General features: G+C 39.1%; 1 protein-coding gene across 1 annotated transcript in view; it reads right to left on the reverse strand.

Moving 5' to 3' along the window:
• Positions 1 to 6,135: 6,135 nt before the first annotated feature.
• Positions 6,136 to 20,592, reverse strand: part of LOC122809172 (FXYD domain-containing ion transport regulator 3-like) — a 227,919-nt gene continuing 213,462 nt past the window's right edge. The window contains exon 8 of the mRNA XM_044080463.1: positions 6,136 to 9,600. Within this exon, the coding sequence (XP_043936398.1) occupies positions 9,581 to 9,600 (20 nt within the window). The 3' untranslated portion in view covers positions 6,136 to 9,580. The remainder of the gene's footprint in view (positions 9,601 to 20,592) is intronic.

The raw sequence follows: 20,592 nt of genomic DNA on the forward strand, positions 1-20,592 counted from the left end.
CACTCATCACATAGTCCCTCAATACCTTCACATTACGAAAGCACACACATCAAAACACAAAACATACACCTACATTCGTGGAGGCTCTCAATAAAAATCTGCCCAAGCAACAGAGACCTCCGAAGCAGAAATGCAAGCAACCTCCACCCCCAACACAATCCAAATGAGACATAGCCCACAAACTCAGTGTGCCACTCAACCTCAACCCATAAGGCATAACAACGTACCCAGCACTCTAGTCATAGGTGACTCTGTAGTCAGGCACACTGATGTCCCACTCACCAGGCTAAACAAGGAGATGGTTACTGTCAGCTGCCTGTCGGGTGCCAGGATCTGCCACATAATGCATGCACTTAGTTCACTCCACAACAAGTACAAATAGGACTCTGTCATTGTCCATATTGGTGTGAATGACCTGAGACATACCTCCCTGTACTCCATGAAAAGAGACATGGAGGAGCTCTCTGATCTTGTAGCCCAGGCAGGTATGACCCTAGCCCTGAGTACATCCTGCCATCACCCAGAATGATACCACAGTACAAGGACAAAATGACTGGCCTCAACAATTGGCTAAGCCTCTGGTGTCATTCTAAGGGAATCCAGTATCTGTCTGCCTGAGATGACATAATCAACAGACCACGATGCTTTGCCAGTAATGGCCTGCACCTGTCACCCTTTGGATTCTGGATACTGGCTAAAGCTCTTGCCACCCCTATAGTGCTTTTTTAGGCAAGGTTCAAATGACAAATTCACTGCCATAACAGGTACAAGCAAGCAAAATCTGAGGGTAATACTACTCAATGCTAGAAGCCTAAACCTCAAAATGCACTCACTCGAGGCACTCCTTAAAATGGAGAACATCGACATCAGTGCAGTGACAGAGACCTGGTTCAAGGCTCCAGAGAGCACCACTGCATTACCAGGCTATAATTCATGCCACACGTTTCAGCCACCTAACCTGCACCAAAACACTAAAGGCAGAGGCATGTCCATAGTCATTAAGTATATCCACACCTCCAGGCTAGTTGCTCAGCATAATGCATCTGAGATTATCCAAGTGCAACTATATCTGGGAAAGACCACAATCCAAATTGTAGCTTGCTACAGATCCCCCACCATGCCCCAGGATTCCCACTCCTCATTTCTTGATACACTGTAAAATATTAGGGTACAACCCAACACCCTAATAATGGGTGATTTCAACTACCCTACTATTAACTGGGAAAACTACTCATGTACCAACTCTTTTGCTCAATGTTTTCTGGAATTCATAAATTACAGTGCCTTGGATCAACTTATCCACACCCCAGCCAAGGGCAGCAATATCCTAGACCTAGTCATTACCAACATGGGTGACTGGTGTTCCACACCAGATGTCAATTCCTCGTTGGTCAGATCTGACTACAAGCTAATCATCCTAGACATCCACATCCCGCTCCCACCCCCCCATTAGGGAAACCACTATAAAAAAATTCTCCAAAGCCAACTCCATGCTTCTCAAGACAGAAGTGGCAAACTTCACGACACCCATGCAGACGAACAGTAGAGGTACAACTGTTAAATCTTACACAAATGCACTTTATAATCACTTACATGAGTGCATGGATCATGCTATCCCTAACGATACCAAGATGCTATCCTCCAAAAGAAGGAAGCCAATCTGGTGGTCCCCTGCTATAAACAAACTCTACAACAGAAGAATGAAACTGTTGCAAAAAAGAGTAAAATCCCATGACTGGTGGAACTCCCTGGTCAGCCTCAGTAAGAAGCTGAGATCCCTCATAAAATCCTCCAAAGCTAGTTACAAAAACATAATTACCACTGATTCTAAAGACAGCCACAAAGCATTCTATAGCTATGTCAAGAATCTCAATGGCAACATTCAGATCTGCTCTGAGTTGCAGCACAATGGCACTAAATATACAGAACCGACTGATATTGCCAACATCCTGGCAGATAGGTTCAGTGTTAACTTTACCCCCCTCTCACCCCCTAAAGAGCCCATCTGTATACCGGAAGAATGCAAATTTCCTATAATCATGGCTACACAGGTGAAAACCACACTCTCCAAAGCCAAGAACACAGCATCCATGGGAACTGACAACATCCCAGACTGTGTTCTACATGAACTACAGAACAAACTGGCACCCCACCTAAGTACCATATTCAATCATAGCCTCACCTCAGGCTTTTTGTCCACTGAATGGCACACAGTGACGGTTATTCCACTGCACAAAGGGGAAACCACCGTGGGCCCTGGGAACTACTGGCCCATTAGCCTGATGAGCCTGGTCTGCAAGGCCATGGAATGTATCATCATGTAACTTATAAACAAAGACACTGGTAATCTCCAAACTCTGAGCCCCACCCAGTTCGGGTTTGTAAAAGGCAGATCATGTCTCCTAAACCTGATAGACTTCTTTGAAGCAAGTCACCAAAGCCGTAGATGAGGTTAAGGTGGTTCACATAGCCTATCTAGATCTTTCCAAGGCTTTCAACATCATCCCACACTCTGGAATTATAGATAAACTCACTAAACTAGGTATAAATCCCTGTGTCACAATATGGGTTGCCAACTGGCTCACTGACAGAACCCACACTGTGAAGGTAGCAGACTCCAAATCCAACTTCAGACCAGTGACAAGTGGAGTACCACAGGGTTCAGTCCTGGGTCCTCTCCTGTTTGGTACCTACTTCTATGAAGTACAGGCTAACACAGAAGGTCTTTGGCTAATGAGGTTCACAGATGACTGCAAACTAGGAGTCATAATTGAAACTCCTAATGATGTGGACATCCTACAAAAGGGCCTCACTGAGACAGATGCCTGGTGTCAAAGCCATGGCCTCAAGCTCAATGCCAAAAAGTGCATTGTCATCCTCTTTGGGAAAAACTCTGTACTCATGAACTACCACATAGGCAGTAGTCTACTTAACACAGAAAGTATGATAAGAGACCTTGGGAGACAGGTGGACAGTAATCTCTCCTTTGATAATCGCATCACCACAGTAGTCAGGAAATCCTTCTACATGGCACACCTCATCACAAAAGGTTTTTCATCCAGGAAAAAAGAGGTCATTGTTCCCCTCTACTCGTCACTCATTAGACCTATTATAGAGTTCAACGCCCCTTTTGGTATGTACCTCACAAGACATCTACATCAACTGGAAAGGCCACAGAAATACCTCACAAAGAGGATTACCAGCCTCAAACAGATGCCTTATGCAGACTGTCTCAAAAAACTCCAGCTTTACTCCGTCTCATATCGCCTACTCAGAGACGACCTCTGCCTAACATACCAAGCTATGTCAAACCCAGAGCTGTTGGACATGCTCCACTTAAAGAAATCCCAATTCCTCCAAGCTACATACTCTATGGACCTAAACCTTGTCACCACAATAAACAGTACATGCTGGAGGGATAGAGTCCTGTCCCAGAGACTTCCAATACTCTGGAACAAACTACCTAAATATATCAAACAAAGCTCCTCATTAGCACTCATCAAGAAAAATCTTGATGATTGGATGGGAAATAGGAAATTCACCCCGGGGATCACTTCTGTGGATCTACTCAACAGGGGCACAGGAAAATAATTTTCTTGGGTGGCGAAATCAAGGATACCATTTTCGCTAGGTTTATATAGGCCCTAGGGCCAATAGCCTAGTACCTACTTATGAACCTATGAACCTTTAGCTTTTCTTTTATATGCTAAGCACTGCAGATACAAACACACCTATTTGTACTGCACAGTAATATGGAAAATCACTAGCTGCAGTCACATGCATAAATGGTATGCAGTGTATGTATAGCATGCAACTGAATCCGTCCATGCATTAGGTGTGTTATATCTGTCCTTGCAGGGCAGATCTGCACCATTTGTACATGGGAGACTCTACATGCTGTGTCTATCTTTGCACAGTATCAGTGAGATTTTTTCTTTGAGAGGTAACTATAGTGTATTTCTGCATGCCACACATCCCTAACAGCATTAGCAGTTGTATAGCAGTTTCACCTGCAAAAGATTTTACATCCAGATGTGTCCCGTGCAAGCTTCTACTTTTGCTATTTGGCCATCTTTAGTGTGTACTGGCTGCATTATTTGACCATGACACCATTTTGCTGGCGCATTAAACATTGCATTATAAGTTTACACAGTGTTCTTCCTTCTTTCCACTGTTCATTGGAATGCACTAATACTGTTAGAACAACAAATATACCAACTACTCAATACTGTTTTCTGGATAATTATTTGCATACATTATACTGGTTCGTATGCTACCTCATCACTTCTGTATTTTAACCTCTTTTTCCATATCAAAGTATACTATTATGTTTTTGTAAAATATATGGTGGTGCTACCTTGCTCAGTTTTCAGACTGATGCTTTTATATCTTTAAATTTCCAAGCAGCAGTACTGCACAGCATCATGTAAACAAATAGCTCCCGGAGCATTACTTGTCAACTGTTCGGTTTGTGTCTGTGCGTTTTTGTGCTACTTAGTATGTCTTGTATCATAGAGTGCTGTTATTATACCTAATGTCTTGTATGGCCAGATGTATACAACACTATTATCCTTAGAGCAGTGCCAGTCTTGTAGATTTACTTTTCACCTTAATCCACGTGACGTTAATGGATCCAGTGTCCAGCTGGTAGAAGTTCAAGTGTAAATCAGAATGTCTGTTCTTCAGTTGATGATCCTAGATGTGTCACTTTTGCATTAGAAAAAGATAAACTATGAGACAATGAGTGCTAAAATATACTAATATGACATGCTAATATACAATTTTAATGGGATATGAGTTTATCACACCATGAGAAAGAGTATTAGAAAAGGCAGAGCATATAATAATAGTAACTTATGCATAAAACACATTGACCAGTATGCTTTTAAATGTTTTAATGTTTTTGTTTTAGTGTGTTCAAAATTAACATTTCATAGAAAACAATTAGAGGCAAATACAAAATATTACTTTGCAATTTGAAATATACAGGTACTATGTCGATCTCAAGCCTGGATTATTTATGACATAAAGAACAATATATACACCTTTCAACTTCATAACACAAGAAGTCTTTACAAAGCCTTAAATAATGGGGGAACAAAACCCCAAAATAGGGATAGATTTAAAATGTTTCTCTTATAAACTTATAATATTGTTAGAATAACAGCTTTTATGTTATCTTGCATTTTCTGAAGGATATGTCTGAAACTTTAATGTATGTCATTATTTAATGACTTCAGTCCTCTATAGTTTGTCTGAAATATACCAATTCTAAGAGGAGCAGACCAAAAATATGGTGTAAAAATCTGGACATTGTGTGCAAATCTGGAAAACTGAGAGGTATAACACTATATCAAGAGATTTAAAAAATTGCAAGACATAAACATATAAAAAAAAGTGCAATAGTTTTTGTTTAAAGGGATACTTTTGTTTTCTTAGCTAGCTAAGAGGTATTTCTTTGTGTTAAAGATGCACGTCACAAAATAGTGCCTCCACATGGCTGAAACCCAAGCACCCATCTAGGTTAATATGTTAATATCTATACATGTGTGTGTGTGTGTGTGTGTATATATATATATATATATATATATATATATATATATATATATATATATATATATATATATATATATATATATATATATATATATATATATATATATATACACATATATACATACACACACACATATATATACATATACATATACATATACATGTGTGTGTATATATATATATATATATATATATATATATATATATATATATATATATATATATACACACACACACACATGTATATAGATAGATATATAAATATAATAAATCATCTGTAGCATATAGGTGCATAAAAAGGTGTTTCAGTTTTGCAATACAGTAAACCAGGGAGGAAAACACTAGAGACAAATTACACACTTTTAACTCCATTTAGTAAATCAGTCATATTGATGATAATTAATACCATGTTGCCCTTAGTTTGCAGATTTATGTAGATTAATCATAATAATAATAAAGGAGCACACTTGTAAGTTATTTGCTTTATCTTTGATTGCACTAAATGCCATCAGAAGCAATTCCAAGTAAATTATATATATAGATTAATGTGTGCGTGATCACACTTCACTTTAAAACATAAAGCTTGTGCATAACCTCATATAATGTGTAACCTTTAATGTTTACAGACATTAAGCTGTTATATGCAACATGAATGATGTTAAAGATATGTGCATATATTAAGTAAACAGATTATACTGTACATTTTCACATCTTCGCTGAATAATGTAGTGCATGAAGTAGTTGAAAGTGTTTGTCTCCTTTTTTTATTTTTTTCACTTAGGGTAGACATACAGAAAGGAAATTTTGTTGGAAGACGTGGAAATGCAGCACAGGAAAGCAAATGCTATACACCTTAATTAATTTGTTCATTTACCAGTTTAAGTGCTTTACAAATGGTGTCCAGTTAGAAACCATACTTCGAAGCAATTGCACAGTACAGGTATTACACACAACCAGACATAGGCAACAACAAGTATAAAACATTGCCAATCCAACTTCAAAACTCCCTGTTAGTGGTAAGTTATTAGAAAGAATCTACAAAGCATTTATCCAGTAATACATTTTTAAATACCATATTATAATGTAGTTTTAATTATAGTATACAGTAGCTAATTAAACATAGACATTCTTATTCAATATTTCCTTTTGATGTAGTCCTGGTATTTTGGGATTGTACCCAGTTTACAAGCACATTTCCAACTGCATATTGTTTGGTGTCAATGAATAATTTATGGGGCGACTGTGGATAAGTGTAGCTCCTAATGTTTTTTATACAGTTTGAGCTGAAAACTTGATGACTGACATTACTGGCATTAATGTCATTTACAAAAATCTGTTAATTTTGAAACAAGTGAGAGGGTGCCCGTTCAAGCTGTAACAAAAGTAACACATTAAATATATGAAAAATACAATAAGAAAGTTGCCTGTTATAGCCAAACATTATTTCTAAGACACTACTGATTTTAGTGGAATATGATGGGGGCTTCCACCCCCTGAATCCACTGGAAATTAAGTTACTCAGTCTCCCCACTTTTGCCATTTGTGGTGGGATTAAGGTAGTAGTTGACCCCATTACATGCTTTAACAATTATAGCCATGGTTTTTATTATATTTATATATACCTATCCTGATCCCAGCATATAGACGACAAGTGGGATTGCAGTATAACACAACACAGATCATTTGTTTGCATAGTGAGTTTTTTTCATGTTTTCCTTGTTGCATTTCAGAAAAACATAATAGTCATATGACAGTTTTTTATCAGTGGTGAAAATAAATGGTTGCTTGTTTGCAAATAGATTTTATGCATGTTTCTTCTAATATTTTAAAATACTTGTGCTATATCATTCCTTACTAGGCATTTCTGTTGCAATTACATTTTATTGTATGGTATGTAGTGGAATATTTAAAATGCTGTCTGACACTAGTTTTGAGAAGGTATATTTGCACAGCAGCGATGATGGCTTTGTGTAGTTCAGGGGCAGATCAGGCTGTGGCTTGTTGCTACACATCCTAGGAGTTACTTTGCTTTACAGTTGCACTTAATGTGTACTGTACTGAGCCCTCCACCCCCTGCCCTTCACTGCTTATGCACAGTTCAACTAAATTTAATAAGCAATTCCTTTTCATGAGGAAAACTACTAACAATGGAGCCCCCTTAGGTAGAAGCAAACCTACTATTGTAGCTACACCTCTCCTTTCCTCCAACGCTGATGCAGAAGTGCTATGACCAATAGGAGTATTTATGGCCAAGGATTCTCCACATTAGCATATTATGCTAAGATACCCATCCACTGTCATAGCAACAGAAAGTGAAAACCTAAATCACTGCCTGACATGCCTGCAGATCAGGCAGCAGACTTGGAAACCTCCATGTCTGTTTAACATTGTTTCTGGCCATTAAATGAACTGTGTACAATAATGGACCTAACAGTACTGGGATTTGGTTCTATGAATCACATTACTGCTCACATCATGGATGACAAGTAGACACAATCATTTCAAAGGGAACTGCTCAACATTTTTGAATGGCAGGGCCTGATGCTGTCTGACATTAAATCATTTTACAAATGAGCTAAAACTTACACAGTATTAGACAGAATAAGCCAATAAGTCAAGACCAAAAAAAAAAAACTGGAAAGAAACAGAATATATTTTAATCAAAATACGGGCACTTTTCTTGTACTAAACTACACATCTATACCATTTGCACACAATAATGAATTTTATCAGTGTTCCCAATGCTGATTGAATTGCTTGCTGTGCAAATTTCCAGATTTTCTTACTTTAATTATTTTTGTAGGCTTTATAGTCCTTATTTTGTGTGCATGTTTGGATGGAAGAAAGGAATGAGTGGAAATAATTCAAACTGCATATATCATTAAGTCCTGTGCCCGTGTGCCACAATACAATGGAGCTGAAGATATAGCACCCAGTTTAGAAATCTCTGCATTGTTTTTAACCCTCACTATTATTAAGTATTCATACAGGTCAAGTAAAATTCGAGTTTGCAGTTACTTATGAAAGCATTTATCTCAGGTCATTTAATTATTTATTTCTAATTCTCCGATACTTAAATGTTTAAAGAGCAATTGCTCTACTATAATTCTGCATAGACAATTCTATATGTCAGGGACAATTTCAGAATCATTTAAACTTGTGTGTGAGCTTTTCTTAAAATCCATGTATTGGCATAAAAAATCTGCAGAATGACCTACCAGAAAACAATGTTAATACATTCTAATTATTATAAATTAGTGCTGTTTTTAGTGGCGTACTGTAGTTTATTAGCTAGAAGACATCTGAGATGGAAGTTGTTGAAATGATAAAGATTACAAAAGAAACCATCCTCAAAGATATGATATAATATTCTTTCATATGGATATAGTTACTGCTGTCAAATAAAGCACTACAGAATTTTCCCCCACAGAAGTACGGTGTGCAACAAACTGGAACTAAAATGTACCCTTTGGGATCTTTCTTCCACTTCAGAGACATGGTAACCTAAAAGACTAGAGATAATCACAGCACAGCTTTTCTGTTCCTTTTCAATGTTTCTCACTACTGCCTTTGTTATGTTTAATTAAACAGGTTAAATATTTCACCAGTAATAAAATCGTTCGTCACATTTTTTTCCTTTACAGTTAATAAAACATTGGCTAATGGTATTAATCTTCTTACTGCTTTTATGCAGCTAGTAGGAACAATATTATACATCACATTAATGAGTATTTGCTTTCATATTTGCTATTAAGACAAATGTCTTAGCGTGTACCAGCATATAAGTAAACCGACTAAACTAATACATAATTAAAAAATATATTTTGATTCATATGGCGTTTGCATACAGGCTGTGCTTAATTACACGTCCATCAGTAAATATCCCAGATTATTCCAGAAAGTGGAACTCCTTGCTGATGAAGTACAGTGCCCCAAATCCAAGAAAAGATTGCTAGGTAAATAGGGCTTTTGCCATGTCCTCCAACAAATGCAGGAACTGACAGTGAATGCTCGTCTCTCTCTCTTAGCAACTGCTAGAACCTGCTGCAAAAACAGAGAAATAGAATAATGTAGTACCACATCCAGTGATCCTGAATCTGCACCATAATAACACATACCAGAACCAATGTCAACATATTGCAGATGCAAAGCTTCAGCTATCCATTTGGCTTCCTCTTTGTTAGCAGTAAGGATGTATGCATACAATACATTAGTGCTAAAGTAAAGAAATGGTCATAACACCCTCATATTCACACCAATGCCTGCACTATAATTCTGATCAAGTACAACTCTTATTACTGAATATATATGAGAAACTATAGAAAGTGCAGCACATGCTCCTTCAAAGTGACAAAATGCTGCAATTTGTAAGGAAGCAGTCTACACTTGTATACATTGCACGCACACAAACAAACGCACACAATTCTCAGTCTGTAACTCACATGGCTGTTATTCCCAGTATAGGCAGGTATTTATTAAGGATCATATTCACGGCAAAGCTACTTTAGAAATTATGTAGGCCCTGCTGACATTATACAGACCAGTGGTTGAAATTAAGTGGATGTGACAACACTGGCTGGTATTCATAGTCACTTGTGCAAATGCAACAGGGGTGTTCCTGATGCTTACAAACGAGTGTAACAAAGGAGAGAGTCACAGAGGCTATTTACACTAATGCGAAAGGCTTTAAAAATAATGAGATGCAAATGTGAAATGCTGTAAAGTGTAGCATGCTAATGAGGTGGTTTAGCATTTCATAGTCCAGCATCTGTGTGGTTCACCCAACCCTTATTAAATGAAATGTTTCAACTTTGATATTGGAGTTGCAGTTTGCAAACTTGCCCCCAGCCATCCCTTCAGTAGTTAGTCTAAGTATGTACAAGTGCTTGTCTGACAGAAAAATACTTGTTTGTCTTAAGTATGAAAAAGCAGTAAAGGGCTGCTCAGTGGTGCAGAGGTTAATGTTGTCACCTCACAGCAAGAGGTTCTCTGGTTCGATTCTTGGCTGGGGTATTTTTGTGTGGAGTCTGCATGTCCTCCCTGCATTTGTGTGGATTTCCTATGGGTACTCCAGTTTTCTCCTATATTCCAAAGACATGTGTCTGGAGAATTTCTCCCTGGGCCTCTGCTGAAAATAGACTCTGTCCTAGTCAGACTTTCCTGGTCAACAGATGTTAAATAAATAAAAAAAAAATTCTATAGTAAATTATTTTGCCCAATAATCATGTCAGCAGTCCAATCACATATGTGCAAGCACTTCCCTGACACACAAATTAATTATTTTTCCAAGTGACCCTTTCAGTAACATTTCTGGTATGTACAAGCACTAAAATGAAACATTCACCCAAGCACCCCCCTTCAGTAACATTTCTTTGTATGCACAAGAACCAAAATGAAACATTCACCCAGGTGACCCCCTTGGTAATGTGTTCAGGTATGCACAAGGACCAAAATGAAGCATTTTCCCAAACAACCCCTTCAGTAAAAATTTCAGGTATACGCAAGCACCAGCTGATCTCTCTTTGCATCTCCATATTCTGCAAGAACACTGCTGCTTAATGGCATGAGTTCAGGGCTACTTACATACTTAGTATAAAAATAGCTCATTATCAATCCTTGTCTGTGAATCAAAGTCATACACATACATGTAAAGTCTCTTAACAGCATAGTAGTTGTCCCCCTATCGCTTATGCATTAAGCATGTTACATTTTTGTGATGGGGGGCGTATTTATAAAAAGTCCTCTGCATTTCTGTAGTCATCATGAAAGTTCGGGATTTGCATAACCATGTAACGCCAGTTTTTGCGGATTATTTGTGAATTCCCAGATTACGAATACTGCTCATTTTTTCAACCTTAATTACACTGTAAGGAATGTACTCCATGATTTATCACAGTGCAGGTGTTCATCATGTTACACTGCTGCAGTCATGACTGCTGTACAATCTTCTTTGCTTTTAATGGAGTTTTCAGCTTTGCATAGGATTTAATAGTGAGTGTAGTCAGTCTGAAGACACCTTCTGCAACTGAAGGCGTTTCAACTGCACCGGAATCTCCTTCAGCCATGGAGTTGGAAGGGTCTAAAGATAAAGGTTGTGGAGGCCTAGCAATCTCCTCTTGGGAATCAGATGCCACCTGGGGTTCTGAATCAGTGGTCATCAGGGGCTGCGTAGGCGCCTCACTGAAAACCGGAGAACCGGCGACTGGCCTAGCAGAGGCCTCGGAGTCTGGTTTTGGTCTCGGCTACCCTTATCTTTGCATTTTTTTATGCATTCCAGTTGTCGGTTGCTCCGATGGCATGGTATAACTAAATTTCTACCAAAATAATGTCAGGCGAAATCAAACTGATGTTTTATAGTTCGTTTGTTAAACCTAGCACAAAACCGACAACCTATGACGTCGTGGTCTGGGCCTAGGCAAGGAATGCAATAAGAATGAAAGTCCTTATGAGGTATTTGCTTACCACAAGAAATGCAATTGTTAACTTTTTCTGACATTGGAGTGAGGCAAGAAAAGTTTCCCCAACGGGGTACTTAGCTTTATTGAAGACTTTGGTCTGAAATTCGAATTGAAAATCTCAGGAGTCGGCTGACTGGCACTTGCGAACTGCTTCTGCTTCGGGCACCACGCGGCAAGAAAAACTGAAGAAAATGGAGTCGGAAGCCTCTTATATACCCCTGGTGCACTGACATCAGGAAAGAAGTGACAGCAACCGACGCCGGACCAAGACTTTGGAACTCTGGCCGACTGCCAGACCGCCTGACGGCAGGATAACCCAAGTGTGATGACTGCAGCAGTGTGAACACTCGAACATCTACATTTATGGTAGGTACAAACTGTACTTAAATTTGTGCAGCAACAGTCTCATACTCCTAAGCAAAACTGCATCCTTTCTCAGTTTGTTGCATGTTCAGAGAAAACAATGACAATCTGCATTTGTTCTGTGACATGGAGACCTGATACATAGTTGGATGGGCACTGAAATTGGACAGATATATGCACACATTCCTGACATTTAAAGATAACATTTTTAAGAACGCAGCAGTAAAATATAAATATTGCTGTTACACTGGTTACGAGAGTTCAGAAATATTAACTAACTAAATTAGACAGCTGCTATAATAAAATTGCCAAATTTGTCATAAACACAACCCCTCTAACTAATCACTGTAAAGCCCTACATTCCCTAAGATGGCTTGAACTCCCCCTCCACCTCCAATATGTACAACTTACTACAGTATGCAAAATTATCCACAGCTCACTAGCTAGTTCTGCTCTTAGCCCATTAATTAACTTTTATATCCCAAATAAACATCTTAGATCTGAAGATAAACATCTCCTCACAACTTATAAACCTAACAAAACCCCAGGCCTAAATCTTTACTCCTGCTCTGTAGTAAAACTATGGAGCTCCCTTCCTTTGACTATCAAAACTGCTACTGTCCTGCACTCCTTCAAAACCTCTGTAAAAGAATACTTCAACAAAGCTTGGATTTACTCCTGTATGAGCCCAGGCTAAGGTACTGTTATACCTTTTTTTACCTCTACTCTTTCTATCCCCACTACTAACTTACCCTACCCTCCCATCCTGTACACAAACTCCCCTAAGGTTACACATGCCTTTTCCACATCTATTCCTACTATCCCCTCTATCATCCCCTACCCTTCTCTACTTGTACTATCCTATGCCTTCACCAATATAAACTGGTACCATATTTCATGACCTCTAGAATATTATTAATCATTATGATAATCATCTAGTGTGTAAATAATGCTGCTTCTTCCTATTATCAGGCTTTCCATATAATTTATGCTTCAATGCTATGACTTTATTATGTCATAGGTTCATAGGTAGGTACTAGGCTATCGGCCCTAGGGTCTGTTCAAGTCTAGCCATAAAGATTCCCTGGCTTTCGCCACCCAAAAATTATTTTCCTGTGCTGCTGTCGAGCAGAGCCACAGATGTGATCCCCGGGGTGAATTTCGTATCTCCCATCCAATCGTTAAGTTTTTTCATAAAGAGGGCTAATGAGGTGCTCTGCTTGACATAAATGGGCAGTCTATTCCAAAGTATGGGGAGTCTCTGGGACAGGAACCTATCCCTCCAGCATGTTTTGTTTATTGTGGTGACAAGGTTTAGGTCCCTGGAGCATGTGGCTCAGAGGGATTGAGATTTCTGTAAGTGTAGCATGTCCAACAGCTCTGGGTTTGACATGGCTTTGTATGTTAGACAGAGATCGCCCCTGAGTAGGTGATATGCAATGAAGTAGAGCTGGAGTTTTTTGAGATGGTCTGCATAGGGCATCTGTTTGAGGCCAGTGATCCTCTTTGTGAGGTATTTCTGTGGCCCTTCCAGTTGCTGTAAATGTCTTGTGAGGTACATACCAAATGGGGTGTTGTACTCTATAATAGGTCTAATGAGGGATGAGTAGAGAGGAACAGTGACCTCCTTTTTTCTGGATGAGAAACCTATTGAGATGATGTGTGTCATGTAGAAGGATTTCCTGACTACTGTGGTGATGTGGTTATCGAAAGAGATCCTACTGTCTACCTGTGTCCCTAGGTCTCTTATCACACATTCAGTGTTAAGTGGACTACCACCTATGTGGTAGTTCATGGGCGCAGGGTTTATCTCAAAGGGGATGACTATGCATTTTTTGGCATTGAGCTTGAGGCCATGGCTATGTCCACATCATTTGGGGAATCAGTAATGGCTCACAGTTTGCATTCATCTGCAAACTTTGTTAGCCACAGACCCTTTGTGTTGGCTTGAACTTCAGAGAAGTAGATGCCAAACAGGAGTGGACCCAAGAGTGAACCCTGTGGTATTCGACTTGCAACTGGTCTGGAGGCAGATTTGGAGTTGGCTACTTTCAAGGTGTGGGTTTTGTCAGTCAGCCAGTTGGTAACCCATCGTGTGACATAGGGATTTATGCCCAGTTTAGTGAGTTTCTCTATGATACCAGAGTGGGGGATGGTGTAGAAGGCTTTGGCAAGGTCTAGATAGGCTTTGTGAACCACTTTACCCTCATCCACAGCTCTGGTAACTGCTTCAAAGAAGTCAATCAAGTTTAGGAGACATGATCTGCCTTTCACAAAGCCAAACTGGGTGGGGTCCAAAGTTTGAAGGTTTCCTATGTCTTTGTTGATAGGTTTCATGATGATACGTTCCATGGCTTTGCAGATCAGGCTCGTCAGGCTAATGAGCTGGTAGTTCCCGGGGTCCGTGGTGGATCCTCCCCTTGTGGAGTGGGATAACCATAGCTGTGCACCATTCAGTAGGCCAAAGCCTGAAGTGAGGCTATGATTGAACATGGTACTTAGCTGGGGTGCTAGTTCATTTTGTAGGTCATGCAGAACACAGCCCAGGATGCTGTCTGGTCCCATGGATGCTGCATTCTTGGCTTTGGAGAGTGCAGTTTTTACCTGTGCAGCTGTGATTACCGAGACTTGGTATTCTTCCGGTATTGAGATGGGCCCTTTAGGGGGTGAGAGAGGGGTGAAGTTTGCAATGAACCTATCTGCCAGAATGTTGGCAATATCAATTAGTTCTGTATATTTAGTGCCATTGTGCTGTAACTCAGAGCAGATCTGAGTGTTGCCATTGAGATTCTTGACATAACTATAGAATGCCTTGTGGTTGTCTTTAGAATCTGTGGCAATTTTGTTTTTGTAACTAGCTTTGAATGATCTTATGAGGGATCTCAGCTTCTTACTGAGGCTGACAAGGGAGTTTTTCCAGTCTTGGGATTTTACTCTTTTTTGCAACAGTTTATTCCTTTTGTTGTAGAGTTTGTTTATGGCAGTGGACCACCAGATTGGCTTCCTTTTTTTGGAGGAGAGCATCTTGGTTTTATTTGGGATGGCATGGTCCATGCACTTATGTATGTGTTCATACAGTGCATTGGTGTAAGATTCAGCAGTTGTACTTCTACTTTCTGTCTGCATTGGTGTCATGAAGTTTGCCACTTCTGTCTTGAGAAGGATGAATTTGGCTCTGGAGAGGTTTTTTACAGTGGTTAACTTAATGGGGAGTGGGATGAGGACTTCAAGGGTGATTAGCTTATGGTTGGATCTGACCAACAGGGAGCTGACCTCTGGTGTGGAGCTTTGGTTGCCCATGTTGGTAATGTCCAGGTCCAGGATATTGGTGCCCCTGGTGGGGGTATGGATAAGTTGATACAAGGCATTGGAATTTATGAATTCCAAAAATCATTGGGGAAATGTGTTGGTGCATGAGTAGTTTTCCCAGTTAATGGTGGGGTAGTTGAAGTCACCCAGTATTGGTGCCCCTGGTGGGGGTATGGATACGTTGATACAAGGCATTGGAATTTTTGAATTCCAAAAATCGTTGGGGAAATGTGTTGGTACATGAGTAGTTTTCCCAGTTAATGGTGGGGTAGTTGAAGTCACCCAGTATTAGGGTATTTGGTTGTACCTTAATACTTTCCGGTATGTTCAGAAAAGTGGAGTGGGAATCATGGGGCATGGTGGGGGATCTGTAGCAAGCTACAATTTGGATTGCAGTCTTGTCTAGTGTTAGTTGCACCCAGAGAATCTCAGATGCATTATGTTGTGCAACTAGCCTGGAGGTGTGGATATCCTTGGTGAATATGGACACGCCTTTGCCTTGAGTGTTTTGGTCTAGGTTGGGTGGCCGAAAGGTGTGGTATGAATTGTAGCCTGGTATTACAGGGGTGCTCTCTGGAGCCCTGAACCAGGTCTCTGTCACTGCACAGATGTCAGTGTTCTCCATTTTGAGGAGTGCCTCGAGTGAGTGCATTTTGAGGTTTAGACTTCTAGCATGGAGTAGCATTACCCACAGTTTTTGCTTGCTTGTACCTGTTACAGTGGTAATTTTGTCATTTGAGCCCTGCCTAAAAAAAAGCAATACAGGGGTAAAAAGAGCCTTTGCCAGTATCCAGAATCCCAGGGGTGACAGGTGCAGGCCATCTCTGGCAAAGCATCGTGGTCTGAAAATCATGTCATCCCAGGCAGACAGATACTGGATCCCCTTCGAATGGCACCAGAAACTTAGCCAATTGTTGAAGTCAGTCATTTTGTCATTGTACTGTGGTATCATTCTGGGTGATGGCAGGATGCTACTCAGGGCTAGGGTTATACCTGCCTGGGCTACAAGATCCGAGAGCTCCTCCATGTCTCTTTTCATGTAATCCAGGGAGGTACATGTCAGGTCATTCACTCCAATGTGGACAATGACAGAATCGTATTTGTACTTGTGCAGTGACCTGAGTGTGTGTGTTATGTGATGGATCTTGGCACCTGACAGGCAACTGACTCTAATTTTCTCCTTGTTTAGCCTGATGAGTGGGACATCAGAGTGCCTGACTATAGAGTCACCTATGACTAGTGTCCATTGGTACGTTGTTTTGCCTTAGGAGACTGAGGTTGCATGGCACACTGGTTTTGTGAGCTATGTGTCACTTGGGTTGTGGCGGGGGGTGGTGGTTGTTTACGTTTCAATTTCGGAGGTCTCTGTTGCTTCGGCAGATTTTTATTAAGAACCTCCATGAATGTAGGTGGGTGTTTTGTGTTACTATGTGTGGGTTTTGGTGGTGTAGGTTTTGAAGGACTATGTGTTGTGCATGGCGTGGTACGGGTGTTTACATTCTCCTCTTGACTGATTAGTCCAGTCTTGGCTGGAGAAAGCTTGGCTTCCACCTTAGCTATATAAGTGCATCTCTCACAGGTTGTAGTGTTGGGTGGTAGGAGGAGAGGGTTGTCAGTGTATATAAGGCAATTGCTACATTGACCTAAGATGCCCAGATTCACCAGGTGGACAGGAAAAACGACTGGGAGCTGACCCTTTGACATGCCTGGATAGGTGCTTGTTTATTTAAGTACTAGAACTGTTTTCCTCTTTACCTAGAAAGGAAAGTTGAGTGCTGTAGCAATTTAAGGAATATCTGGAGTTTACAACAAGTTCTAGGCAAGTGCTGCTCAAAGAATCAGGTTTGAGTGCTAAAACTGGCTAGTTCTAAGGGAAAATTTGAAGAGCACACTTTCTGGCACCGGTAATAGTTTAACCCTAGCTAAGTGGCGCTGTGCCATGTGCAAACCCGCACAAACATGTTTTTTTAATCCAGAAAGTCGAAAGAGGATAGAAAGCAACCCCAAACAGCCAATGAGGTACAATTCCTGAGCTGGAAACCACTCCTCTAGAGACAGATAGGCAGCTCAATGCTTACCACTTCCACTGATAAGCAAAAAGGCATCCCTCTACCACAGGAAGGTCTGGACAACTCAAAAACACAAAATAATGTCCTGAAACCAGTATAGAAAAAAGGTGGGAAATGAGCAAACGAATAGAATTTTTTTGTTTGTTTGTTTTTGTTTTTAAGGTTAAGTTAGGCAGAAAAATGCAATTTACCAGTAATTAAGCACAGAATAGGCTATCGCACTTTAGTGTGTAGCCTACAACAATAAATGCATTTTAAACTTTGAATTTAAGCAAAAACAGGTGCACAAACAGTAAAACTATTTAAAAACAGTATAAATAGTAGCAAGACTATTTTAAAAGGACTTATAAAAGTGCATCTAGCAAAAACAGTAAAAAAGCCAAAACGGTACTTATAATCAGCAGAGTCTCTCTTCCTTGTTTTTGGTGCTATAGTAGTCTGCAGGATGCCCAAACAGGATCTGCTGAGCTAAAACTCTGTCTGTTGAGTTTTTATTATGAGAAACTAATGTGTAGTTTTTCAAATTTTGTTCTTAAATGTTATGATTTTATTATGTCTGTTAAGTTCTTATTCTGACAAACTAATGTGTTCATATTTGTGCTTGAATGTTATGACTTTGTCAGTCTGTCTAGTTTTTCACTCAGTTAACCATATGTATCTGGTGCTTTTCTCCCTGAACCTCCACTGAAAATGGGTACCTCACGACCCAGTTGGACTTTCCCTGTAAACAAATGCCACATAAATAAAATAAATTAAATTGCCATATTTTGTTAGTACCTCTTTAAATGACAATAATAGTGACCAAAACATGACAAAATAGTGAGACTGAGTGTGAGATTCACTTCACCAGCCTACTCATACAGAGTATTTTCTTGTTTATTGTACATAGGATTTCATATGGTCTAGGTTTTTCATATTATATTTAATATTTTATTCACGTTTACAGTTTTTATAACTGGTGTGTGTGTGTGTGTGTGTGTGTGTGTGTGTGTGTGTGTGTGTGTGTGTGTGTGTGTGTGTGTGTGTGTGTGTGTGTGTGTGTGTGTGTGTGTGTGTGTGTGTGTATAATATTATATTGAAAGTATAGACATAGTTTTTATATTGTGTGCATTAGTATAGATTACTACAGAAGGATTTTTACAGCGAATTTAGTGTATGCCTTATAAGTATGTATGCCTTTTTGGTAGCCATGACAACCATTATTTGCTGAAAGGTTCTATGACATTTCTAATATTTGATTGTTCCTAGTCTCTGATAGGTTAAATTGTTAATTGATTTAATTATTAATGCATTATTTAAGTACATGTGAAAGTAGTGGTTTTAAGTCTGATGAAACGTCCTTATTTGACGTGAAAGCACTCACCGTTTAATAAAGTTTACTTCTGAGCCGTGCCTGGTACCTTCCTTTGGTTACATGTAATTTTTCATATTTGGATTTTAGGTCCTATTTCTTCACTGAGCTTTGGATTTATTTTATTTTCTTTTTAAGTATAGATGGGCTATCATAATATTATTTTAAAAACAGATAAAAGGGTGAAGAGTGCAATATGCCTAGAAATAGTGGAGCTTCTTGTGAAGAAATGGGAATATTTCCTTCACATGTAAATATATAAGGATAAAATATAAAGTAATTGCACCGGCAGCAGTATACCCAATGTGTGAAAGAAACTACAAGAAGTTGTGTATTGGTCTCTGTTAATCCTGCTTAGTCAAGCAATAGTCAGGAGAATTACCAAAAAACTATAACTTATGGTAAGCCCCCCCCCCCAAAAAAAAAAAAAGAATTGAAACAAATGCCCTCTTAATTTTAATGAGCCTCTTCAGGTAGCAAACAAAAACCCTTTGTAAATTGATCAGGAATCAGGCAAGTATAGGTGCAATTGCATTTGTCATAACAGGAAAATGTAAAGACATAAGAAGTAAAGATAAATATATATAGTAAAATACTACATAGACACAACAAGAGAGTCAGTACTGTGAATGGTTACATGCATAGCTGAAAATAGTTAATGCTTCCATGAATAACCAATAAGCAGAAAATGCAGCCCATCAGGTTAAACGGATAGGAAGACAGCTTAAGCAATAGTCAAAGTGCATCTGCAAAAGCATCATACTCTAGAGATAAAACATCTGCAAGTTATTTTTAAGCTTCCCTGTGTACTTAAAATAAGTTAATAGCTAGTATATCCCAAACAGTACAAACAAGTGCAGAGAAATACTGTTTATTCATTAAGAGTTATATTAACTCGTTAAGACTTTTTATCTACATCCTCTAAATTCTTAAATATTATTTGCCTAGGGCCTAAGTAAATAAGTTTTGTTACTGGGTATAAAACATTTAAATAAAAAAATTAAGAACAGTATAAAGAAATGAATGCATAATTATATAGACACACTTAAATAACATGATGATAGTACCAATAAAATACAGTGTGGATAATATTTTCTAATAATCAGTCATGCAAATGGCATTCAAATGAATTCAGCTTTTAAAAGCGAGGACTATATCTATAATTTTCAACAACATCACAATACTACAAGGAAATCCTTTGATTAGGCATTAGCAGAGTTATTGTAATGGAGGTTATTGTAATGGATGTGAAGCTGCTTCTCAACATATATAGACAGAGGGTCAGTGGCTCAGCCCCTACCTGACACTATAGGTTGCATTGGTGGATCAGTGGAGTTTTTATGAATTTTTAGAAGCCCATATATCTGGGCTATAGTTGGATTCTCTACTAAAAAATAGTCATAAAGCAATTTATTTATTACACCTTTCATTAATAGCTTTTCAATATAAGAGTGTATTTTGTCAATCAGTTTCACAGCCTGCAATT

This window comes from Protopterus annectens, chromosome 8.part0, assembly GCF_019279795.1.
Source record: "Protopterus annectens isolate FY-2018-M chromosome 8.part0, PAN1.0, whole genome shotgun sequence".
In the NCBI taxonomy this organism is placed as follows: Eukaryota; Metazoa; Chordata; order Ceratodontiformes; family Protopteridae; genus Protopterus; species Protopterus annectens.